The sequence below is a fragment of the Chiloscyllium punctatum genome, chromosome 10 (genome assembly GCF_047496795.1).
Source record: "Chiloscyllium punctatum isolate Juve2018m chromosome 10, sChiPun1.3, whole genome shotgun sequence".
Classification (NCBI taxonomy): Eukaryota; Metazoa; Chordata; class Chondrichthyes; order Orectolobiformes; family Hemiscylliidae; genus Chiloscyllium; species Chiloscyllium punctatum.
Window position 1 is genome coordinate 10233228 of NC_092748.1, and position 27301 is coordinate 10260528.

Below are 27301 nucleotides of genomic sequence, written 5' to 3' on the forward strand. Positions count from 1 at the left end.
AATTTAAATTGCTATTCTTTCAACAGTACACAGTTGGGTAATGCTTAACTCTTCCTTATTATAAAAAGAAGTGGAAAAAAAAATTCTTGCAGCTCTCACACTGACCATCTCTCCGCATTATTGAAACGTTCCTGTCAGTTGCTTTCTGTGAAGAAATAGAGATCTCACCCCTGAGAGGATGCAAATCTACAAATAATTGTGATTCTTTCTTTTCCAATGTGAATTCATTTTTCTGTTGGATCTAAACTGCATTCTGACCTGACCTTATTTCTCTTTTGCAGTTAAACAAGAATTAGCTCTGATTGTGTTCTATTTTCATCACACTCCCAGTAGTTGATTTAATTAGGTTTCTGAAATGAATTATTTGACTTCTTCATTGCAGTACACTCATTAAGACTTGTTAATCTCAAACTGTCTTCTTAACATGCCACTTCTTTAGCTGATGGTTGCATTGTAATCCTCTCTCAAACAGCAGGATATGAGTCTACAATTTGTGCCTGGAACACACAAGGCTCTTTTGATCCAAAGTACAACCAATGTAGCCATAAACAGAAATGTTAAAATGTACTCATACACGAATCAAATTCCTCTTACAGTGATGCTACTTAAAGACTAAGCTAACTTTTCCCACCAGGAGGTCTGTTGTTTGAAAGCACCATTTGTCTGGAATGTTTTTGAGCAGACCCAAGCATTATTTTGGTACAATATTTGAAGTAGAAACAAGATAATATTTGAAGAAGTAAAACCATTTCTGTTTTCTATTATCTAATCACTGTTTCAGAAATCACTATTACCATTGCATTCGTAAATACTTTTATCTGCATTGCTGTCTGGCAGAGCTTTGTGATGTCATTCTATGATCTAAAAATGTTGAAATCCATAAATGACTGGTCCTAAGTATTCCAAACCAAAGAGATGACAGTCTACTCCTTCATGTGGTCAGTATTAGGAAACATTTGAAATCTTTTTTTAGCCGGTAAGAATATTCTACTTGATAGAGAATTATTGTGGACTATACCTCAAACATTTGTTTCAGAACAAAAATAACGGACTACAGATTTTATATTTTTGTCCCCCATGCTTTCTACAAAACACAGCTACTTTTGAGGCTCCAATTTCTGATCATTCTTTTCAATAAAGAATTGTCACGAGATGGTCGACTTCAAATAGAATATCTCCATGTTTCTTTCCAAAGGTAAAAACATCCCCAACAGTCAGAGGGAAATTGAGAAACAAATTTGTAAGCTATCTGTAAGAATAAATAGGGTAGTTATGGTAGGGGATTTTAACTTTCCAAACATCGACGGGGACTGCCATAGTGTTAAAGGTTCAGATGGAGAGGAATTTCTTAAGTGTGTACAAGATAATTTTCTGATCCAGTATGTGGATGTACCTACTAGAGAAGGTGTAAAACTTGACCTACTCTTGGGAAATAAGGCAGGGCAGGTGACTGAGGTGTCAGTGGGGGAGCACTTTGGGGCCAGCGACCATAATTCCATTAGATTTAAAATAATGATGGAAAAGGATAAACCAGATCTAAAAGTTGAAGTTCTAAATTGGAGAAAGACCAATTTTGACGGTTTTAGGCAAGAACTTTCAAAAGCTGATTGGAAGCAGATGTTCGCAGGTAAAGGAATGGCTGGAAAATGGGAAGCCTTCAGAAATGAGATAGCAAGAATCCAGAGAAAGTATATTCCTGTTAGGGTGAAAGGGAAGGCGGGTAGGTATAGGGAATGCTGGATGACTAAAGAAATTGAGGGTTTGGTTAAGAAAAAGAAGGAAGCATATGTAAGGTATAGACAGGATAGATCGAGTGAATCCTTAGAAGAGTGTGAAGGAAGTAGGAGTATACTTAAGAGGGAAATCAGGAGGGCAAAACGGGGACATGTGATAGCTTTGGGAAATAGAATTAAGGAGAATCCCAAGGGTTTTTACAAATATTTAAAGAAAAAAGGGTAACTAGGGAGAGAATAGGGCCCCTCAAAGATCAGCAAGGTGGCCTTTGTGTGGAGCCACAGAAAATGGGGGAGATTGTAAATGAATATTTTGCATCAGTATTTACTGTGGAAAAGGATATGGAAGATATAGACTGTAGGGAAATAGATGGTGACATCTTGCAAAATGTCCAGATTACAGAGGAGGAAGTGCTGGGTGTCTTGAAACGGTTAAAGGTGGATAAATCCCCAGGACCTGTTCAGGTGTACCCGAGAACTCTGTGGGAAGCTAGAGAAGTGATTGCTGGGCCTCTTGCTGAGATATTTGTATCATTGATAGTCACAGGTGAGGTGCCGGAAGACTGGAGGTTAGCAAACGTGGTGCCACTGTTCAAGAAGGGTGGTAAAGACAAGCCAGGGAACTATAGACCAGTGAGCCTGTACTCAGTGGTGGGCAAGTTGTTGGAGGGAATCCTGAGGGACAGGATGTACATGTATTTGGAAAGGCAAGGACTGATTCTGGATAGTCAACTTGTGCATGGGAAGTCATGTCTCACAAACTTGATTGAGTTTTTTGAAGAAATAACAAAGAAGATTGATGAGGGCAGAGCAGTAGATGTGATCTACATGGACTTCAGTAAGGCATTCGATAAGGTTCCCCATGGGAGACTGATTAGCAAGGTTAGATCTCATGGAATACAGGGAGAAGTAGCCACTTGGATACAGAACTGGCTCAATGGTAGAAGACAGAGGGTGGTGGTGGAGGGTTGTTTTTCAGACTGGAGGCCTGTGACCAGTGGAGTGCCACAAGGATCAGTGCTGGGCCCACTACTTTTTGTCATTTACATAAATGACTTGGATGCGAGCATAAGAGGTACAGTTAGTAAGTTTGCAGATGACACCAAAATTGGAGGTGTAGTGGACAGCAAAGAGGGTTACCTCAGATTACGACAGGATCCAGACCAGATGGGCCAATGGGCTGAGAAGGGGCAGATGGAGTTTAATTCAGATAAATGCAAGGTTCTGCATTTTTGGAAAGCAAATCTTAGCAGGACTTATACGCTTAATGGTAAGGTCCTATGGAGTGTTGCTGAACAAAGAGACCTTGGAGTGCAGGTTCATAGCTCCTTGAAAGTGGAGTCGCAGGTAGATAGGATAGTGAAGAAGGCATTTGGTATGCTTTCCTTTATTGATCAGAGTATTGAGTACAGGAGTTAGGAGGTCATGTTGTAGCTGTACAGGACATTAGTTAGGCCACTGTTGGAATATTGCGTGCAATTCTGGTCTCCTTCCTATCAGAAAGATGTTGTGAAACATGGAAGGGTTCAGAAAAGATTTGCAAGGATGTTGCCAGGGTTAGAGAACTTGAGCTTCAGGGAGAGGCTGAACAGGCTGGAACTGTTTTCCCTGGAGCAGTGGCGGCTGAGGCGAGACCTTATAGAGGTTTACAAAATTATGAGGGGCATGGATAGGATAAATAGACAAAGTCTTTTCCCTGGGGTCAGGGAGTCCAGAACTAGAGGGCATAGGTTTAGGGTGAGAGGGGAAAGATATAGAAGAGACCTAAGGGGCAACTTTTTCACGCAGAGGGTGGTACGTGTATGGAATGAGCTGCCAGAGGATGTGGTGGAGGCTGGTACATTTGCAACATTTAAGAGGCATTTGGATGGGTATATGAATAGGTTTGGAGGGATATGGGCCGGGTGCTGGCAGGTTGGACTAGATTGGGTTGGGATATCTGGTCAGCATGGACGGTTTGGACCGAAGGGTCTGTTGCCATGCTGTACATCTCTATGACTCTATCTCTTTTCCATTGCTCTTACGAAATTTAGAAATCTGCATTGGGTTCTGTGTTTACAGAATTATTTCTTAGTTCTGTTTCAAATCAATAAACATTGAAAATAGCACCAGAAAAGATGGCAATCAATTACAATTTTTTTTAATTCAGGACAAAACTGAGTTACAATCTATTAACATCTTTTGTTTTCCTTCAAAAAATTAGTTCATTTTATAAAGACAAAATATTTTTATCACTATGATACATTAAACAAAAATTTTAAAGCTGGCAATGATTCATTCAATAACAAAATTAAGTTCTCAAAGCTCTTGCCATTTTTCATACTGTTTTTTGACTAGTTTCTCTGTGACTGTAAATCTCCAAACCTCTCTACTATGGTTATTATTTCTCAGTCCTTCGCAACAGTATCTCATTCACACTGGCAAATATCACATTGTCTTAACGAGTCTCTCCTTTCGTTGACTGCATCATAGTCCACTCACAAACAAGCAGGGTATGAGTCCACAATTTGTGCATGGAATAAAGCTTAATATGCTGAGCAAAAGGTGCAATGTTTACTTGCCCAATGGCATACTGAAAACTTCTATTTAGCACATTTTAGATAAAATATTCAATTTCAGTCACAGTTAGAGTTTATCCAATTTTCAGTGCAGATGCTGAAATGTTAAATTTATCAATTACAATGGAATCTGTTCTTCAATATCTTGAGAATTACCTTCAACAGAAGTGGTGGAAAAGCAATGTTTCTATTTTTTCCAATCCCTTTTCGGGAAGATTCAGTTTACCTTATTTCTGGAGATTTCCATGATCGAGAGCAGTCACTTTATGGTCACAACACTCAATGTGGTCAGCAAATAGTCAGTTTTTTTTTCTCAAGTGTTAAGTTTGGCAGAGACTTTTATTATAATTCACTTTCAAGAATTCACTTTCAGTACTTGCCTCTGCCAAATGCAAAACAGTTTACCTTTTCAGCAATTCAAAGAATGGCTGCCACCATTTTCATAAATGGCTAGAAGAAAACTTGAGGAACTGCAACAAAACATTTGCTTGTCACGCAGGAGCACTATAACTTTCAGTTATATTTGTGTACCTTTAACATGGAAACACGTCAAGGTCCATACAAAACCATGAGGGGAAAAAGAAATGAAAATCCAAAGGGTTAGGAAATATTGCCAAATAAGGATCTTGGAAAAGAGGCAGTAGCAAAAGTACTTCAGGAGTTTAATCTAGCTGGTTGAAGTCATAGCCACCAAAGATGTGGAGAATGAAGTGGGGAATTTACCTGAAGTTGGAATTGAGAAGAATGGTGAGTTTGGACTACTCCAATAAGAAGTTGAAGAGATGGGAGAAATGGTATTAATCAGAGGATAATCATTTTATATTTCAGGTTTTTTGGTACTGGAATCTCCGAGACCATAAAACATAAGATCCATCAAGTCAACTCAAACGTTCAAGAGTTTACAGTTGATCTAACCAACCGCAATTCCACTTTCCTGCTTTGATCCCGAGATTCCCTCAGTGATTAGAAATTAAAGTACTTTAGCTTTGAATATACTTAATGACCCAGTCTCAACAGTCCTCTGCTCTAACAAACTCTACAGTATCAGAAAACATTTATCCTTATCTCTGTCCCAAATGGGTAACCTTATGCTCTGGGAGAGTTGATTGGATTAGAGGAAAAGAGCTGCATAATTTTGTTTGGGAAAAGAAAACAGCAGCAACGTTTTAGATAAACTTTAATTTATGAAGTGTGAAGGGTCATAAGGACAATATGGTATAATAGGGGAGGAGAGGTATTTGATTGTCCATCAAGCAAACAAACTAAAATCATGATATGGAGGCTGAAGCAGGATATTTTTCCATCAGAGGAGTCAGATATATACTGGAATTGAATAAGACACCATACTGTCAAAAGTGTGATTAAGCCTGTGCCAGTATGAAGTCAATGGATATAGTCAGTGATGATTGAATGGGGATTTTCTTTTCTGTTCTGAACCTCTTCTAGCAGTTAATGCATCAAGGAAGGGAGCAGAGGAAGCATGCCTCGGTTAACATGTTTAAACAGGGCTGTCTCTGCTATGAATTCTGTACAACAGTCATCAGGAGAAATTTTATATAATCCAATACTCACACACATGCTTCTGTACAAAAGTGCAATTGTAAACTTCCCAATGGATAGGCTAAATTACTACATCTACTCATCATGTATCCAATTTCTGCACTGATTACATGTCAACATCAACTCATACAATTCTGAGGACTTGCCTCATATAATATCTCAATTTCATAATTTAAAACTTTGATCCAGATTACCTTGAGTGGATCTACTTAGCTGAGAATCTCTTAAAACATTTGCAACCAATAAATTGCTCCTGAACTCCTGAAAGTTGAACAGCAGTTGTTTTGAAACCAAGAGTTGCATTGTCTCTTCGACACTTATGCATTGGATTGCAAGTTGCATTTCTGAGTGCAAGTTTTGTACCATATTCTGAATTGTACCAATGGAAGCAGTTTTATGGCACTGACAACTGATCACTTCCTGCACTTAATCTGCAACTGTTTGCATGCAAATGTTAATCTTAAAAGAAAAGTAAAAAGAAATGAAATAAAATTGCTGTCACCTGTGTAAAGGTGCACTTGATGATATACATGAACTGAGACAGTTGTATTTCTGTGGTTGATGAAACTCTTCAAAAAAAATCAGACTGAATACTTTATGATTTGAACACAAATAATAGTCACTCTAATTGTCACTACTAATATTAACAAAACCAAGGTGAGTTGTTAATTCACTCACCAGGGAGATATTTTGATAATGAAAAGGACCATAGATGGAACTACCAGACAAGAGATAGAAATCTTTGAAGCCCTTATTTTTCATGAATCTACTTAATGATGTATATCAGGACTGTTATTTTTCAACCATCTTCATTTGATTGATTTATAATTTATCATAAAATATCCATCAAGCTATGAGAAAATAATAAAATTTTCATAAAATTTCCAGTTTCCAACATAGCAATGACAATGTTAAAAATAAGCTCTCAAGCAATTACTCAGACATTTGAATCAGTCACAAGCAGCTAAACGGGGAATGGAAAGCTGGCATTGGCATTTGAGACAGATATTGATGCTTTGAAACTGAGTACTTACGTATTGGTATTAGCAACTGATACAAATGCTGTCAATTTACAATTCATGTCTGGTAATCAATACTTACACATATGGTATTGGCACAAACATTAATAGTTATCAATCAAAAATCGAGTGCTAGCCTGGGTTTCAAATTGAATAGTAATTTTAATTGTTTGAACTTTGCTCTAATTTTTTATATTAAGCCTCCTCCCTTCAACCTGTTACTACAGGCTGAAAATGGCAATAATGAACCAACCATCATACAGTGCACCTTCAGAAGAACAGTTTTCATCGACTGTTCAGATTTATTGGATTGGCTATTAATTTGGTGGCAGGGAAAATGCAGGAATGTTCTTGGTTTGAAATCAGCAATCAAAGAAGGAACACATTTTCTGAAGGTTCTGCTGAAATTAATGACAATTACTTTTCATCTCCATATCTTGGCCACAGCTGGCAAGATTGAGAGACTGGCCACCTGTGGGCCATCAGCACCATACTGCAACCCTGAAGAAAAGCCAAAAAAGTTAAGGGAGGCCAGGAATTGAGAGAGAAAAATTAGAGTGGAGAATCCGGGAAAAGTTTGAGGGTTGAAACCCCTTCCATTGCTTCTTCTGCTGAGTTATGAATTATAATCAAATGACCTTCACAGTTTGCAAAGAATACATAAAATAAGCAGGAAAATTAGTTCTCTTAAAACACGGACTTTGTTGAAGCAAAACCCATGAAATCATTTCTTGCTCCATTCAAATCTTCAGTCTTCATTGAAGTTGGGATTCAAAACAGTGGTGGTTGCCTTCTTAAACAATGGATTGTCAGCCTAGTAGGGACACACAACATAGCAAAAATCAAGTTTTGAAATGTGGCTTAACTAACATGACTTCGAACTACAGATTTGGAGGACACAAACAAGCCATTTCACCCAAGCATATGCAGCATTTGAAGTCTATTATCAGACCCAGCAAACTAATTTGGGAAACCAAGACAAAGCTAATCTGGCATTTTCATCCAACCCTTGTCTCTACTGGATCAGTAGAGATCCTAGGTCTGGAAAAGTTGTTCCATCCACCTTTCCGTTCATTTTGGACCAACCTGACTCCCTTCTAATTGATCATGAAGACGTATTTTGCTTTCAAAACTAGGAATTTCCCATAGAATCCAATAAGATAGATGGATAATGTTCTAGGAGAAAATGAGCACTGCAGATGCTGGAGAACAGAGTCGAAGAGTGTGGTACTGGAAAAGCACAGATGGTCACTCTAATGAAGATTCCTGATGAAGAGCTTATGCTCAAAACATTGATTTTCCTGCTCCACCGATGCTGCATGACCATCTGTGCTTTTCCATCATCACACTCGTATTATATTCTATATACATCTATTCAGCCCTCACTTTAAAGTCCATATACTTTCAGAATATTAACCATCAAACAGCAAGATGAGTTTAAAATTTGAATGTCTTGTGGTGCTCCCTCCTTTTGTGCTGAATCATTCCAAGAAATCATGATCTTATGATGCTTATTGCCTGAATGAGTAGAAGTTCAGTCAATGGGATTTTATTGAAGCCCACAGTTTCAATTGCCCAGGCCTCATTTCCAGTGCACCAGGTGGATTCCTAATTCATACTGCTGCCATCGGCCAAACATTAGCTTGGAGTTCAAATCAAAGCCCTCAATATGTGCTCACTTGATTAAAAGTGAACAGAAACTTCGACATTTTAGTCTGAAAAATATAGCTGCTTTCACAGCAAACAAAAACAACAGGATGAGAAAATTTAAATTGTTGTCCAAGTTCTGCCATTCGGAAGATCACTACTCATGTTAATTCCAATAAGCTCCCAGGTTCCATATCCTTATTCAACAAAAGCACATAATTCGACTAATTATGAAATAGAATAAGTCTCTTTTTTTTGATGGAAGAGAGCTCCACATTTCCACAATCCTTTCGTTGATGATGTCTTTTCTAACTTCCCTTCTGAAGTTTAAAATTTTGTTTATACATGCACATAGCCATCAACAACACAGAAAAGCTTAAATTCTCAATCTCTATTTTTAGGGAACACAAGACCTCTCTTTATGCAACCTCTCTTAAAAATCTAAACCGAGAAGCCTTTTCTTACATTCTGGTGAGGATGTGCAATACTCCTTCAAAAGGCCATTTTTTTCCCCCATTTTAAGGTTCAGTGCCCAAAACTGTATCCTGCACTCCAGATAAATTGAAATTTATGCAGCTGCAACAAAGGCTGTTTTTTTAATCTTCTGGTCTTCCAGTTAAAATGTTGAAAAATCCATGAACCTCAGTTTTTTTTTTCTGGACCTGACGATGACGTTTTAAGAGGTCTTCTATGTGAACCCTGAAATCTCATAGATCCTTCCCTATTTAAGTATGACTCAGCCTGAAACCTTTTCGTCAAAATTGGCAATCTCTGCACTGCCATTCCTCTGTAACTCCATTTTATCAATATTCCTCTAATGTTATGCCCTGCCTGAACTTATGGCCATGCCACCAATCTTTATGTTATCAGCAAACTTGAATACATATTCTCTATTGTATTGTATAAAATTAATAAATCATTTGAATAACTGAACTCTGAGCCTGATTTTTCTTGTGGAGCATCATCTGTCAATTCATTCCAATTTCAGTAGATACCTATTTTCACTCTCCTCGTGTGCTGAGCTAATTTGACTTTGATTCCTTGCACTCTAATTTTAGTAATAAGTCTCTTAGCTGGAGCCTGTTGAAAGTTTTCTGAAAATAAAACTGACATCAAAATTACCTATGATACTATTTTAGTGACTTAAGCAAAAACATGCTATTTTATTAATCAGACATGATTCACCCACCACAAATTCATGTTGGTTCTCTATCACTCAAAAGGAATCCAACTGTTCATTCATTCAATATAAATTCAAATAACTTGCCCATAACTGATAAACTAACAGGTCTGTTGCTTCCCTTTCCCATTTAATTAAACTATTTTCAACAATAAATGTAGGTCTAAAATTTGTGGAACCAGCATGGAACACAATAGTCCAACCAGAGCGAGGGCCTAATGAGCATGTGTTGATCAATCTGCTGTTTTGGAACCAATTGGGAATCAGCCAGTAGAGTGAAAGGTGCACGGTTGTTCAGAAGGGTCTTGTGCAGTGTCTCTACCTTTGGGGCAGAAGACCCAGGTTCAAATCTCACCTGTTTGAGGTGTGTCATAACATGTCTGAACAGGATGATTGAAAAATATCAGAGTGGCTCGTTGGTCACACTTTTGGCTATGAGCTAGAAACCTGTGGGTTCACTTCTCCCAGTGAAAACTTCAGCACAATCTAGATTGGCAATTGGAGTGTTGAATGGTTGGAGGTGCTGTGTCTTGCATTAAATGTTAAACCAAGGTGTTATCTGTGCCCTCAGTTGGATCTATGAAAGATCCCCCAACAATATTCCAAAGTGAAGCATGGGTGCCCTCTCCAATTACACTGGACAATAATCTCTCAAATGACATGGCGAAAACAGGCAACTAGGGACTGGCAATAAATACTCACCAGCCAGCAATATCTACATCCCACAAATGAGTTACAAAAAAACATGATTTGGTAAGGAAAACGTGGCTCTGTAGGATGTTGCTTTGCAAAAACTGTCTTTCAGTTACAACAAGCAATTCATTGTCTATAAAAGCTAGTTCAAAATCCTGCAGTCTTTTTATTATGTGAAAAAGTATGTTTCTGTTAAATCCGTCGTATATTTATAGTTCTTTTCAGACAAATTAAAAGTATTCCAAATTTATTGCAGTTTTCAAAATACTTGTGGCTGGTTGAAGTGAGAAGTGAGATGAGAAGAAAGGATCATAGAATTTGAGTGTATGAAACTATTTGACTCTACCTGCATCAGCACAATACTTGATACCATTCTCTTGCCTTCCCCTCATAAATCTGTGCCCTATTCCTTGTCAAATAACAGTCAATCCTTTTAGAGTGCATTGATTGAACCTGCCTCTCCCACACGTTCAGGCAATGCATTCCATAGCTACTCACGTTGTGAAGCAGCTTTTTCCTCACATTGCATTTGCTTCTTTTATCAGTTGCTTTATATTTGTGGTCTCTTGTTCTTCATCCTTCCATGAGGGAGAACAGTTTCTCCCTATCAACACTATCCAGACCCCTCATGATCTTGAATAGCTGTATCAGATCTCCTCTCAGCCTTCCTTTCTCCAAGGAAAACTGTTCTAATTTCTCCAATCCATCTTCATAACCCTGGCACGACACTTGGAATTTTTTTCCACCCTTCCCAAAACCTTCAAATCGTGGTGCCCAGAATTAATTGGAATATTCCAGAGTCAAACTAGTTTCTAATATGAATTCAGCATCATCTCCTTGTCCTTTGACCCCACGCCACTTCTCAATGTTTATATTTTCCCTTGACACCAAGAACTCAGTCATTACTGTACTATATATCAGGAAAAGCAAGGGTCCTCACATTGACCTCTGATCTTCTCCAACTGAAGGCCATCCAATAACCACTCGTGTTTCCTGCCACACATCCATTTCCATACCCATGTTGCTTATTCCTTTTTTAATGAGATATAAATTTGCTGTCAGGTCTGTCATGTGGCACATCAGTAGTCCATGTGCATCAACAGCATTGCCCTCACTGACACTCACTCAAACTCGAGCAACTCAGTTAAACATGATGTTTCCTGAAGACCAACATGCTGATTTTCCTGAATTAACCAACACTTACCAATGTAGCTATTAATTCTATTCCAGCATATTGTTTCTGTAAATTGTCCCACCAGTGAGTTTGATTTGACTGATATGTAATTGCTGAGTTTACATTTACACTCCTCACACTCACAAAATCTGCATTGTCCATAAGTAGCATGACTAAACAAATATTTTTATGCAGGCTTTACACTCAAGCAGTTGTTCTCATGCATTCTGCAGTCACATGATCTGAGATCTCCAAAGAAATGAGATATGTGTTGCAGAAAAAAAATTACCTACAAATACAATGCCTTAAAAGGTGTGGAGACGTTTAACAGGCAAAAGTCCAAACATAATGTTGATATAGGATGGTTTCAATGGAAGATTGGTATTGCAGTTTCAACAATGTATTGATTTATCATAAAGAACAAAAAAATCATTTCTACGTACGTCATTCCACTTTGATTTTGCTCGCTCCTTTTCAAACTTTCTATATTCTCTTCTGTCATAGAGTTCAGTCACCAGCTTCCAGGTCAAGAGAATCAACAGTCCAATCAAAAGCACACCAGCCACTCCACCAGCAACAATAGCAATAACATTTGGAGGCTCAGGACATTCTGAAATTATGAAGTCAAAATAGATGGGTCAAATGTTTGGGGCATCATTTGTATATGCCAATGGAATCTATGATTGATCACAATTCCATCCAGTGCAGTTCTTCCAAGTGCCTACCTAAGAAACCCATGAGTGCACTGGTGAAACAAGTGAGCACCTTATAATTTCTGCAGTATCAGTAAATCAAATGGTTACAACAGTAGGTGGCCATTCAACTGACTGAGTCTGTGCTGGCTCTCTGAAGAAGCAATTTGCATCATGCAACTTCCAAGTCTGTCTCCTGTTCCCAGTGGAGCTTGGATTGACATGGCGGTCTTTGCTAACACATGACACACAATTCAACCTCATTGAGGGCATGGGACGCCATTGGGATGAATGTGGGATCATGTTTTGGCATGGATGGGCATGGGAAGTAGGTGGAAGGAATTTGAAAGGGTGTAAAGAGTGAGAGTCAGGGCCTAATGGTTACGAAAATAAGTGGGCTAAAAGTTGGACAGAACTAAGGCAGGCCTTTAAATGCTAGTCTGCATCTCAAGACAGCAGGCCAGGTTGCAAACCACTTACCAGCCCACAAAATGAAAATCAAGTCATTCAGGGACTTTCCTGAGGCATGGATGCAAAGCCAGGTAACTTCCCGACTTGTGCTAGTCCCCTCACAAGTGAAAAATCCATCCCAATAAATGAGACAAGGAAAAAAAATTAATGGTTTTGGTATTGCGAAAGTTAATTCCATTTTCAAATTTATGCATTTGGAATTTCAAAGACAATGTTACAATTGTTGGGGAAAGCACAGATTTATGTAAGAATTTCCACTCATGAAAAGGATGATGCACATTTGTCTTCCACTGCCATTATTGTTATTTGCTCAGATTGTAACAAAAGGAGCAATAAAAGCAGAAACTCAATGAGCCTTACATAATTTCAGAGAAAACAAAATGGAATACTCACGAGCGTTTAACCTAAGGTTGGTTTTTTATATATAGAATCCCTACAGACCCTTCAGCCCAACAAGTCCACACCAACCCTCTGAAGAGTTACCCACCCAGACCCATTCCCCCACCCTTTTACTCTGCACTTACCCCAGACTAATGCACCTAACCTATACACACTTGCACACCATGGGTAATATAGCATGGCCAGTTCACCTAACCTGTACATCTTGGGACTGTGGGAGGAAACTGGAGCACCCGGAGGAAACCCACACAGACACGGGGAGAATGTGCAGATTCCACACAGACAGTCACCCAAGGCTGGAAACAAATCCAGGTCCCTGGCACTGTGAGGCAGCAGTGCTAACCACCGTCACTGTTCCACCCCTCATTGTATTCCGATCCACTGACATCAACCACATGGATATATTCACCGATCCAATAGAGATCAAGATTCCTTCATGGCCCAGTGAAGTATTGGTTTAACAAAAGAACAAAAACTGCTACATTGAGCATATGTCTGTCCATTTGTGCGCTTGTTACCCTTAAGGTTTACAAGGAAGGACAGTTACACGAACCTGTTTTCTTCTTGATAAGCACGTGATACTGTGATACCCCATCTAACTCTACCATCACAAAATTCATCCAGCAGTTCTTGGAGTCCTTCTCTTTACATGCATTCTTGTCGTCCAGTTCTTCCTTTAAGTTATGTTTTATGTTTTTACATGCTAAAGAGCAATTTTCCTTGAATGGACCACTCGAAAATCCAAGACACTCAATGCAATGTCTGTCTCAAATAAAAAGAGAAATGCTGAGGTCACAAACTGTACTCTCATTACTCCATTACAGTCTAAGATAGGTCATTGATCTGTATCTGTAAACAAATAGGTTTTAATGAATTTCATTATTTTGGTTTCAGCAAATATCATAACAGCAAGGCTGTGATAGGGTCAGAAAATCCAAAAATATGGAACTGTAATGTTGCGATTTACAAAACTGTCAATTCCTATTATGTTCTATCACTAAGAAGTGATTGGAGGAATGAGCTGTTGATTCAGTTGCACAGAAACAGCCTGCTATCTTCCACCTTTTTAAAAAAAAGTTTCTCTCTGCTGCCCACATTATTATGAACAAGTCCCACCTATCACTCTGTACTTAGTCATCTACATTGGAGAACAGTCCAGCCATGCCTCAATTTTATAATTCTATATCTTCATCTTCAAATCCATCCATGGCATCATATCTTTCCTCCCTCTACATTCTCCTACATATCTAATTGTAGCTTTTTGAGCAGCCCTGATTAAGTTGATGGTGATGCCATAACAGTGCAGACCCCAAGCTCCAGAATTCCCTCCAACTGCTTTGCATCTTTAGCTCTCTCTTCTCCTTTAAGACACCCCTTAAAACCAACCTGTTTGATCCAGTTTTTGTCCACCTCCCCTAATGTCCCCTTCAAATAAGAAACAGAATCAAGAGTAGGCCAGTTGGCACCTTGAGATAGTTCAATAAAACTATCTGGTTGTGGCCTTAACTCCACTTACTTGATATTCAGAAGGAATCAAGGGTTAAAATATCTATCTAGTCCTTGTACATAGTCAGTGACCTGGCTTCTAACTGCACTTTTGTGGAAGAGAATTCCAAAGATTAATGACCACTCGAGAGTAGAAATTCCTCTCCATCTGTCTTAAATTAGAGAGATTCCTTATTTTGAAGCAATGGCTCTGAGAGCACCATCTTCCCAATTTTAGAATAAAAGAATGAAAGCAGGAGAAATTAGAGCAGGGAAACTCACAGCTTATGAAGATGCAAAACTCTACTGGATCTTGGAGCAAACAGACAGCTGATTGCCTGTTGGAATTAAGATTCAGGACGATGAATTTACCAAAAGCTGTCAAGAAATTAGAGCTGCCTCCATAACTCAGCAGAGGCTTTGGCTACATTTAGGACGTGACAATCCAGACTTCCAAAATGAGGGGACAGCCACAACAGCAGCCTTAGTTCTGAGTGGTCTTGCCTTTTCCCTGGATCCATTGTCAGAACTGTATACAGATTAGTTGAGTCTACTTGACTATATTAAGATTTTCTACGTGTCTTTCTACAACACCCTTTATAATGAATTCCACTATTTTCCCAAAGACAAATGTTAAGCTACTGAACCTATCATTTCCTGCTTACAGTCTCCCTTCTTTCTTGCTTACGGAAGTGACCTTAGGAGTTTGTCAACTCATTAGCATCTTTACTGATTCAATGGATTTTGGAAGATTACATGAATATTTGGAATATAACAAGCCATGAATCCACAAGTTTTCCACCACATTCTTTGAAGATGCAGGCCATCAAGTCCAGCTTATATGTTTGTTGAAGCTCTTAAGCTGCCTTTTTTCATGTTTCCTCCTAATTTACTATCAATCAAATTTCTCTTTTCTTTGGTCATCCTTGGCTGGTTCCTGAAATTTTCTTCAAATACTGCTAATTTTCACCACATCACAGACTATTTTTTTTCAATTTGACACCATCCGTAACTTCCTTAACCATGGCTGATGCAACCTTCTCCTTTATTAGTGCAATATTTTATTCAGAGTTTTGAAACATCTCCTGAAATCTATTACTCTCTTTGCCTTATCTTCCCTTATAATCTATTTTAACAACCCACCAAGATTATGAATTAAATATGTATGAGTGTCAGACCAAGGTTGCTCATCCTCAGCCTAAACAGTGGAATTTTATTGTTTTATGACTTTCCTTGCCAAAGAATCCCTCACTATAAGATAATGAATTAGTTCTGTCTCATTCTGTTTGACAGTTCTTTAGAACAATGTGCTCTGGAACCAAACTAGAAAGCAATGATTTATCAAATCATGTAGAAGCTGGATCAGATAAAAATGGCAGATTATTTCCTCCCCTAAAGGGCAAGAGAGTGTACTAAGGTGAATTTTTAACAACCATGACAGCTAATGGCACCTTTACTGAGACTGAGACTATTTATTAACTGAATTCAAATTTCTGTCCAAAAAGCTATCATGTGGGATTTGAACCCATACCCTGCAGCATTAGCCCGGTCTCTGTCTTACTTATTGAAAGATATCACCTCGACTGTACTGTCTCACAGCCTCCATTATTTCTTGATTTATACTCTATTCTAATGACTTCCTTCCATTGCTATTTTTAGCTGCATCGAAATGCTTTTCCGTCTTGCTCCTCTGAACAAGGATAATTTTTTTACGATTGTCCTGATCTTCTCATTTATTTCCCACCTCTGCATTGTTTCTTCCCATTCTTCCAGTTACACCCTGTGACATGCCTGCAATGTTTTATTGCATTAAAGTAGTGTCTTTTTTTTAAATTGCAAATAGAGCAAAGGGCAATGGATACTAGAGATCAGAACTAAAGACAAAAAATGATACTGAAGTTGAGCAAATCTGGCATGTGAAGAAAGAAAGAAATCTTCCTGGGAATTGAAGGGGGCTGGGCAAGTGTTTGTTTTACATTGGAGAAAAAGGGGTAATGAGGAACAAGTGAAAATGATTGGGAATGTGACTCAGAGCAAAAACGCGTTGTGTTAATAACAGGAATTAAGTCAGCTCTATCTGTAAGTGCATGAAAAAAGATAGAGTCAGCGAGGGGTGTAATCAAAATGAAGGTTAAAGTTCATGGTTTGAAATGCTTGAACTTAATGCTGAATCCTCAAGGCTGGAAGTGTGGTGGCAATATGTAATGAGAGATTTAAAATTGCTCCTTGTGCCTGTGTTCAGCTTTGCTAGATTACCACAAGCAGGCCTAGGATTGAAATGTTCGCATGTGAGCAAGATGCTTTATTCAAATCGTAAGTAACAAGCAGTTCAGGGTCATTCTTGTGACCAGAGCAGAGGTGTTCCATAAAGCAGTCATCCAGTCTGCACTCAGCCTCAAGGTAACAGGAGGCCATGTTGTGAGCAGTGAATACATTAGATTAGATTGAAAGGAGGACAAGTAAATCAATGCTTCATCTGCAAGGTGTGTTTGTGCCTTTGACGAGTGAGAAAGGAGGTAAAAGGGCAAATGTTACCTGCAATTGTGTGCAATGATGCCATGGCGGACGAAAAGGTATTTGGAGAGGACGAATGTGGTGCAGATGGAACACGCGATCAGGAGTGCGAATGAAGGGGAAGATCTATTTGACTATGGCATCTTGCTTAAAGTTGCAGAAATGATAGGAGGATGATCCTTTGAATGTGGAGTCTGGTGGGGTGACAAGTGAGGACAAGGAGAACCCCCATCATTTTTAGAAGGAGGGGAAGGGTGAGGATAAGAATTGTATGAAATGGCTAAAGGCCCTGTCAACTATGGTGGGGATATCCTTGCCTGAGGAAAAAGACAGACATATTGGGAGCATCCCAGGAGAAAAGGGTAACACTAAAACAGATGCAATTGCAACAGAAACTGGGAGCATGGAATGGAGTCCTTACAGGAAGCAGGATGTGAACAAGTGTAGTGGTGTTAACTGTGGGAGTCAGTGGATATTGGAAATGGAAACAGTAAAGTCAGTGAAGGGGAGAGAAGAGTCTGAGATGGATCAGATGAAGGTGAGTGAATGATCGAAACTGGAAGCAAAACTGATTAACTTTTCCAATTCCAGATGAGTGCAGGAGGCAGCACCAATGGCATAAATCGGTGCATTGGAGAAAGAGTTGCGGGACAAAGTTCAAAGAAATTAGACCACGCTTTCATTTACTTGACTCAGCATCAATATTAGAGACAGCTTCAGTGTTTGTCCTGGACTGAAGATTTATGCTATAGCCTCACTGAACTATCTTCAGCTGGTTGTTTAATTTTGGTTTGAAATGCTAAAAATGCATCTTCCCAAAATGGATGCAGATAAGCCAAATACATTTTCATTTGGAGTTTGCAAAACAATGTCAGATTTACCCCAAGTTAGTGACATACAGCAGGATTTCATGCCTTGAATTAAAACTTTGATCAGCTGTTTGGTATTTCTTCTTCAGTAAGTATTTTTGTATTGCTCCAATTTAAAAAAAAGCACTTAAAGTAGAAATGCTCTGAGTGCACCAAAGTCGCCTCATAAAATGTTCTCAATGAAAGACAAGTAAAATCTTCACCTCCAAAAAGGGTTTCAATCTGAAAGATTAACATTTTCTTTCAAATCTGCAGTAAAGTGACACGATTTTTCAGGTTATTTTTAAGCTGTCAAACATTTGCAGAAGCAGTGAATATTTTTTTCAGAAATTCCCCAGTTCTGAGATTTAATGCAAAGTAAATTGTAGCTTCTTGTTTTAAAAACTTGGCTTCTGACCAGAGTCAGTTAAAACCTCCAGGATCAGCAACTGCCAACTCATTTTTTTTTCAACTGCCTTCATCTCCATGCTGGAGGCTGTACGATTAAAGTAAACTTTGCTTTCTCACAGACCATGTCTTCACTGACCCATTTGGTTGAGTACTTACACATAGGCCGGACATGGAGATGGACAGCCAGGGCATTCTTTGCAATATGGGGGCTGATAACCTGCAGAACATTTACACTCATTACATATGCATTGTCCTCTTCCACTGCAGGTACTACTGTTTCTGCTCTGCTTGCATTGATCATCAGCATCTGCACACTCACAGGCAGTTCCGCCAAAGCCTTTATCACAGAGACATTTCCCACAATCACATTTACCATGACCTGGAGGATAATGTAAGAGATAAAAATGAATAGTCACTTCAGCCTCCTTCACAACTGTATCCATTTCATTTACGGTGACAGCACATTCTTTTCCACGCTGCACAAGCACCAGCCACTGGTAAACATAACCCACAAAGTGCGCCATCACATCCCGATGATGCTCCAGGTAACAATCACTGTTTCCAAACAGTCCCTGCATTATCTGTCAGTCAAATGCAGAATTGCACTAACATTTCTTTCACCAGTGACTAAACATTCTCTGTGCCTTAGTACCCCCATTCAGCAGATCTGAGAAAGAAAAGGCAGAAAAGGCATGGTCCATATCGTGACACTAGCTGCATGTTAGCACCACAAAAGAAAATTTAAATGTTTTTGTATTTTTGTAAAAAAAGTCGATACATCAGTGAATTAGACAAGATGAGACCATCCCGTCGTCTGAAAAAGTAGAAAATTAAAATTGCAGAAACATTAAAGAATAAAAATCAATAGGTTCATTAAAATAAGAAACTAAAATATATTTCTAAGAGAATACCCACCAGCACACAATTTACCCAGGTTTCGCTCACAGTTCTGGTCATCACACTGACAGTACTGGCCATATATTTTCTTATTGGGGTTAGTATGGCAAATGCAAGTACCACATACACAGTCTCCCTGGTTACTGCAGGTTGCTGAGGAGTTGTCCTTACGGCAAGCTGCGTCCAGTTCTTGAGTGGAACGCTTACCAGGGTCACACTCACAAAACTTGCCAATTCGATCTTCTGTGCAGCTATAAGGAGAAACTGGAATTAGGCTCACTTCTCCCAATGAGATATATAATTGGCAAAGTGCGAACATAACAATCAAGTTAAGAAAAAGAAAAAAACGTTCAAGTCCTCACACCTGTTCCTTCATTGCCTATGTAACAGAAGTGACAAGGTTTCAAAAGCAAAAGACTGCAGATGCTGAAATAACAAACAAAGGCTGGAAACCCTTGTGAGTCATGCATATCGAGAGATAAATCGCTTCAGGTAAAGGAGACCTTGCCTCAGAAATGAAGAAGGATAGAAATGTAATTGGTTCTGAGTCAGAGGAAGAATAAAAGAGAAAATATATAACAGGAAAGATTAAATGGCAAAACTGGTACAAAAGCCTTAAAGGTTACTATAGTTAATGGATGTAATAAAGACACAAGTTGGGCCAAATGAGGGGTGAATGTCTACATAGCAGCCATCTGAATACATAATGAAGGGATAAAGAAAGAAATAAAAGACTGGTCCTGCAAAAAAAAGAACAAGATGGAAGCAAAGTTGTTGAACTCCAAAGAGATACTACAAATACATTGAGGATCAGGGAGAGAATAGGGCCTCTTAAAGATCACCCAGGAGTTGAACCAGAGGGGAGGGGGGAGATACTAAACAAGTATTTTGTATCAGCATTCACCGTGGAGAAGGATATGGAGAATAGAGAATGTGGGGAAATAAATAGCAACATCTTGAAAAATGTCCATATTTTAGAGGAGATGGTGCTGGATGTCTTAAACACAAAGGTGGATAAATCCCCAAGACCTGATCAGGTGTACCCTAGATTTCTGTGGGAAGCTGGGCAAGTGATTGCTGGGCCCCTTGCTGAGCTATTTGCATCATCAGTAGTCACGGGTAATGTGCCAGAAGACTGCAGGTTGGCTGACAATGGTGCCACCAGTTAAGAAAGGTGATAAGGAAAAACCATGGAACTATAGACTGGTGAGCCTGGCATCAGTGGTGGGCAAGTTGTTGGATAGAATCCTGAAGGACAGGATTTGCATGTATATGGAAAGACAAGGACTGATTAGGGATTGTCAACATGGCTTTGTGCATGGGAATTGTGTCTCATGAACTTGACTGAGTTTTTTTGAAGAAGTAACAAAAAGGATTGATGAGGGCAGAGCGGTCGATGTGATCTATGGACTTCAGTAAGGCATTCAACAAGGTTCCTCATAGTAGATTGGTTAAATCACGCAGAATACAGAGAGAACTAGCTATGTGGATAGAGAACTGGCTCAAGGGTAAAATCAGATGGTGGTGATAGAGAGTTGCTCTTCAGAGGCCTGGGACCAGCAGTGTGCCACAAGCATTGGTATGGTGGAAAATTAAGACGACAAGTGTTGGGAAGCTCAGGGTCACTGTCAGCAGAATGAGGCATTTTCCACAGCTACGAATGAAATACTTGAAGGGAACATGGATTGTAGGACGGTGCCTGATCTTGGGATAAACTTCATGACTCATTTTGGTCTTGCATAATAGATAGGTAGATAGGCAATGGCAGACAGTAAATGCTGGCCAGCCAGCAGGGCCCACATCCGAGAGTGAATCAAAAGTAGTCTTTGCCACCATCAAGACAGACAGGGAGAGGGGTGCAAAACAAGATGGCATAGGGGTTTAAGGAGAGAGAGGGGAAAGACTTAATGGGAACTTAAACAGGCAACCTGTCATGCGGAGTGGTGCAACACATAACATTGCCACAAAAAGGATGTATAGAAAAGAAGAAAATATCAATGTATTTTGGACTTGAGAGTGAGATACAGAGGAGCAAAACTATGGCAGAACAATGCAACAAGAAGAGAAAGATTGCAAAGAAAAATTGGAGTCATGAAGTGACAGAGACTTTGAGACATCAAACATTTGCTTGTTCTGAGTTATTCAGGACCTGAAAGGATATGAAGTATTCCTTGAGAGTTGAAACAGACTTAAGGAGCTTGGGTAGTATTAATTTACCTGCAGACACCACACTTGACTCGACCCTTGTTGCTGCAATGATCAGACAAGTCAGGTTTGTCATCACATTTACAGTCACACCGCATTTGCAGTGAAACTTCCAACTTCTCAGTGAAGCCCAAAGGTCGAATCTCAAAGGACTGTTTTTTGGTCAGGCATTTTTTTGCAGTAACTGTAATTGTGAAACTTATCTGAAAAGAAAAACATCAGTTGTCAAGTGACATAAAGGTTTTTTCTATACTACATTTCTTCCATGCAAAAATCCATACATAGGTTTTTCCAACTATCACTTGCATCTCCATAGCGTGCCGGTTAAATAATTCTCCCCCATCCAGTAAGTTGACTATCTCTGTTTCATTTCATATTGGTTGTTTGTTCATTGCAGCTTCTTTTCTCTTCTGAATGAAGAACACATTTTTTAACAAATTGGTATTGCTGTCCTGCCAATGAACAAGGACTGCCAAGGTCAGTTAATCCCCAGCCTTACAATACAATAGTGACAATGAGCTGAGGTTCGGACTTCACCCCTCAATCGGGAGGAGTTCCAGTGCCAAATAACTGATGGCTAGCCTGAGCAGTAGCCAATGCTCAGTCTGGACTTAGACCCATGAGTTAAAGTGACGAAGGACAAAGCAATTTACTGGTGGCATGGTCACACAAGGGGGATACAGCAGAGATGGGGAGGGGACGGGCTGGTGGTGGAACAGTGAGTTGGGTGGAGGCCATATGGAAGGTTCTTGCAACGGGGCTGCTCTGATCAGGAAAATGGACCATGGATGGATGTGTTCATCTTTTCCACCAGAGTTTGACTTGACCTATATGCTGGGCGTCCAACCATTATTGATTGAAAATATTCTTAAATAGATAATAATTGGTCACTTAAGGAGCTCAACTGGATAGTACCAGACAGGTTTCTCTTCACAAACCCCTCCCCAAATAAAATTCCTCCCCTAATCAGGAGTGAACAGGTTAGCAGTGGAAAAGCCATCTTGTTGAATTTTCCAAGCTTCCCTTCCCTGCCATAGCCAGTTGAGGGACAGAGTGTGCTGTTCCTATTTTGGCTTCGACATCTAGAATTTGTTTTTCTGGTGGTGAAATTCAATGCGGTCTTACAAAGGTCTGATCACTGCATTGGAGAGCAGTCCCACAGTATTTTACATGAAAAATGTACAATTCTTCACCCTCCGTGTCAATTGAGGTCATTAATTACAGATTCCTCCAATAGCCATGTGGATATAGACCCCAGCCAATCCTAAAACATATGAGTTATTTGGTTGTATTTACAATCTTGGATTGAGACTAGATTCCCTCCAGTGTGGAAACTAGCCCTTCAGCCCAACAAGTCCACACCGACCCTCTGAAGAGCAACCCACCCAGACCCATTTCCCTCTGACTAATGCACCTAACACTATGGGCGATTTAGCACAGCCAATCCACCTAACCTGCACATCTTTGGACTGTGGGAGGAAACCGGAGCACCCGGAGGAAACCCATGCAGACACGGGGAGAATGTGCAAACTCCACACAGACAGTCGCCTGAGGCCGAAATCGAACCTGGGTCACTGGCGCTGTGAGGCTGCAGTGCTAACCACCGAACAACCGTGCCACTGTGAATTGATGATCTGTGTTGCATCACCTCTTCCAACCTGGAATTCAATAAGACTCTCGCTGTGCAGGCAACCGTGAGAATCTCAATGTGAACTCACCTCCTCATTAATCTTCACATTTGAACAAGTTCCCTCTTTTTCACTCTTAGTATCTCCATCACTACAATGTGATACATAGGAGATGTGGACTCCATCTGGCAGGGTTTTGTGTGCTAATATCACCGTCGAAGACAGATTCTGAAAAAGATCAATAAACTGTGAATATGGTAGGAAGGCCAATTGACATAATTCACTGGTTTATTAATATGCTCACGAACAGTCTATTAGAATATTGGTTCTCTCCCATCCTTTTCCCAGGAGCAAGCAAAACTGAAATGGATTGAACTCATTCCTGAGCAGCACCTACATTATAGGCAGCTGTGATCAGCTGAACCACATTACTGGAATCCTCCTTCAGTTCACCGACTGCAGACTTTGGAATCATTTTGCTCAGCTCCTGGAATGAAACAGAAAAAGCTAATCTTTATTCCTTCAATAGTGTCACAACATAACTGAACAAAAGCTCAGCAATAACAGGACGAATGATGCTTTATGTGGGAAGCTGAAATATTTAAATTCAACAGGTGTGCTTTGAATAGCATTTGAAGATAGTAAAATCCAATTAGTCACTCATACCCAATGTGTGAAATTCAATCGTTCACTAATCACAGTAAAGGACAAACGCCTGGGAGTTGCACAGATTGAAGTTCAGGAGTTTGGTTTGACATTGCCCTGGCCCCATCATTAATACTGGGGTCTTTTACAAGCTAGTGACCAGAGTTACATAGGGCTGGGTTTAGCACAGCTCACCGTGCAAGAACCATTGTGTGTGGGCCAAGTTAATCAAGGGAGGCGCCCCATGTCAGTCTCCTAACAGCAGGAGAACCGCCTTGATAAAACTGGGGGCTTGAAGGGCTGTTAGCAAGTCATACAGCATGGAAACAGACCCTTCGGTCCAAATTAAACTAGTCCCACCTGCCTGTGCTTGGTCCATATCCCTTCAGACCTTTTCTATTCATGCACTTGTCTGACTGCCTTTTAAACACTGCAACTATGGCCATATCCATCACTTACTCTGAAAATTCATTCTACACATGAACCATTGTGTAAAAAAGTTGCCCATCGTATCTTTTTTAAATCTCTCTCCTCTCACCTTAAAAATATGCCCCTAGCCTTGGGATTCCCCCACCCTTGGGAAAAGACGCCTGTCATTCACCTTATCTATAACCCCTCATTATTTTAGAAGCCTCTATAAGGTCACCTCTCAATCTCCTACACTCAGTGCCTGCATATCCAGCTGTTATGGGATTCCCAGCCAGCAGAGGTGGAGTTGATTTTTTTCTCCCCCATTTATTTGTTTTATTAAACTTTGCAAAAAGTACAAAGTCAACAGTAGACAAGAAACAGCAGTTCACAATAAACAGCAATTTAGAGGAAAGGACCAGCAAGGCCAAACTCCAAACCCCACCATACAACCAATTCACAGGGAAAGGCAGGCAAACCCCCAAATCCCACCTTAAATTATCAAAGAGGAAACAGTAGACACAAAGACATACAAAACAGTCTAAACAATAAAAGCTTTTATTTCACAGGCACCCCGATAAACCAGCAAACAGCCTGCCCCTTCCATCTTCCAGCCATTGACAAAGACAGCTCACCCCTTCCAGCTCTTCGTCCACCCTGACATACCTCACATGTGGATTTTATTGGGCTGATTCATGAATTAAGCAGCCTCCTGAAATGGGAGTGGTGTGATAGGGGGCCACGATCAGGTACTCTGTGCCCGATCAAAGGTCTAAGAACAGGAAAGGCTGCTGAAAGCCAACTCATGGCCTTGCCTTCAATTCTGCCCTTCCCCAGTGATCCCCAACCCATCCTCCCATCCTCACTCGCCTCTGGTTTGAAGTTCCATAATGGCCAACTCTGGTGGGTGCAATGCTAGTTTACCATGGCAAATGATAAGTAGTGAATAAGTAGCTGCCGGCTCCTGATTGGCTAACTATTATTGGTGGGCAGGATTTCTGCAGCTGGGTCTTCAATGGCAGAAGAGGCCTGGCAGTGACCACCTAAGTATCTGATGAACACTTGATTTGGTTGGACCCCCAATGTGGAACTAAAAGGGGTTGCCTGATGGCCCTGTGACCAATGAGTATGACTCTCTATCTCCAAAAGATACAGACCTGAAACTATGCAGCTCAGAAGCAATGTGCTCCATTTATTGTATGCTGATGTTTGTGTTCTACACAAGCCCCGTCCATTCTCTTTACCTAGCCCCGTCAACGTTTATGTTTGTTCTCCTTCATATGTTTATCCAGCTTCCCCTTAAATGCATCAATGTTATTCACCATGCAAAGTGTCGGAAGACTGAATTGGCCTTAAATTTCTCTGTACGCCTGTAAATCCCCTCAAAAAGGACAAATTATCTTTTCGACTGGAATATTACACATTTAAGTGTAAAGCACAATATAAATAAGATAATCTCAGACAAAAGCATGATAATGAACTTTAACAAGAAGTCAATTCAGTTTTGGATATGAACTGGGCAGAAGAATTAAATTAAAATTAGGATTTTCTGCAATAAAGGTATAACTTAAAGCAGATCGAAATAAGTTAGTTTTCAAAGAATTGTGATGACCTGGCAAAGGATATCAGATCTCGTCATGCTCTGAATGAAATCATGGAATGCATGATGTCATAAGTACCAAACCTTTACAATCATATTGTGCCTGTAAACTCAGAGTGTTTGTGCCTTAATATCTCATGTTAACATGCCTTCCCTTATTAGAAATGCAATGCTGCTTCAGCTCACATCACAGATAAAGTTCAAATGTAAAAATTGTGGCCAATTTTAAAATATTGCTTCATGTTTTTCTCACCTACAATTCTGCAAATAACTTGCTGGCCAATTGGCATTATTTTATGAATGATGAACAGAGAGTTACGGTTTTATAAATGATTGGCATGTTGTCTCGCTTCTGCGAAATGGTGAAGCAAAGGTAAAACCTCCATATTCCCAGAGGACCACGGGGCTGCTCTTTCATCAGACTGGTGGAGGTTTGATCTGAGGATCATCACGCCTTAGGCAAGAGGAGGGGTTGAGAAGCAGAGTCTTTCATGGTAACCTCAGCCAGTGCAGGAATTCAATCCCTTGTATTGGCATCACTCTGCATTGCAAAGCAGCCATCCAGCCAACTGAACTAACCAACCCCATGTGAAATGGTATAATTTAGTGCACAGCGAGATAGTTCTGTGAATATGTAGTTGGCTGATTCTTTGACTAGTTTCTGGCACACTGGCCTCATTTCGAGAATAGTTATTAGACATATTGACATTAGCCATAATAATTACCTGGTACACCGGCATTATTTTTCTCGTGACTGCAAAAATTGGTTGAATGTTATTTTCAGCCAACTTCAAAGCTAACTCAGCAACAGAGGGATAGTCCTGAAAAAGAGACAACAGAAAAAGTAAGCAAAATGTTACATCTAATAAGGACAAATTAACATCAATTCCTCCAGCACTCTCATGAGTGATACTGCTACCGAAATAAATCATGGAACTTTTCACTGTTACCAAATGAATCCACGCTGAAGTCGTTTTTCAACTTGCCATTCAGCTATAAAACCAGTATTGGGGAACATCAGATTTTTATCACCATCGATTTCAAGTTGAAAACTTAAGTTTTAAATATCAGGACCCTCCAGCAAAGATGCTGCAACGGCACTAGACACTGATTAACTGATTCACAGCTCAACACGACTGTCCATCATTCTAACTACCTTGAATCACGTGGACAACAAATATACTGCCAGGAACATTGTTTTCCTCCCTGTCTAATGGAAGTGTAAAATAAAAGTCATGAAAATTCACCCCCCACAATCCTATCAGCAACATCAATTTCTTCGTTGGTGAGAAAAAAAATGCTTTAAAATTAATGATATGTCACTGACACAAGAACAAATTTTAACCTGATTTTAAAAACTTCAGCTCCATTCGGACCAGAAATAGAAAGGTCTTTGCTGTGATTATAGAAATAAAGCATGGTTTTCTCTGACATGTAGTCCCTGAGCGTATTGAGCGCATCTTTGTCCCACTTTCTCATGTTTGTGGCTGCACCAGCTGCTTGAATCATGGGAAATGTTGATTGATTCCCCAGC

General features: G+C 39.8%; 1 protein-coding gene across 3 annotated transcripts in view; it reads right to left on the reverse strand.

Moving 5' to 3' along the window:
* Window positions 1-3856: 3856 nt before the first annotated feature.
* The window catches only part of itgb2 (integrin, beta 2), a 93872-nt gene continuing 70427 nt past the window's right edge, over window positions 3857-27301 (reverse strand). For all 3 annotated transcript variants that reach the window (XM_072578503.1, XM_072578504.1, XM_072578505.1), the window contains 9 exons: window positions 26493-26588; window positions 23512-23601; window positions 23205-23342; window positions 21499-21689; window positions 19300-19532; window positions 18541-18763; window positions 13680-13888; window positions 12008-12174; window positions 3857-7684 (listed from right to left, as the gene is read on the reverse strand). In XM_072578503.1, the coding sequence (XP_072434604.1) occupies window positions 7619-7684; window positions 12008-12174; window positions 13680-13888; window positions 18541-18763; window positions 19300-19532; window positions 21499-21689; window positions 23205-23342; window positions 23512-23601; window positions 26493-26588 (1413 nt within the window). In that variant the 3' untranslated portion in view covers window positions 3857-7618. The remainder of the gene's footprint in view (window positions 7685-12007; window positions 12175-13679; window positions 13889-18540; window positions 18764-19299; window positions 19533-21498; window positions 21690-23204; window positions 23343-23511; window positions 23602-26492; window positions 26589-27301) is intronic.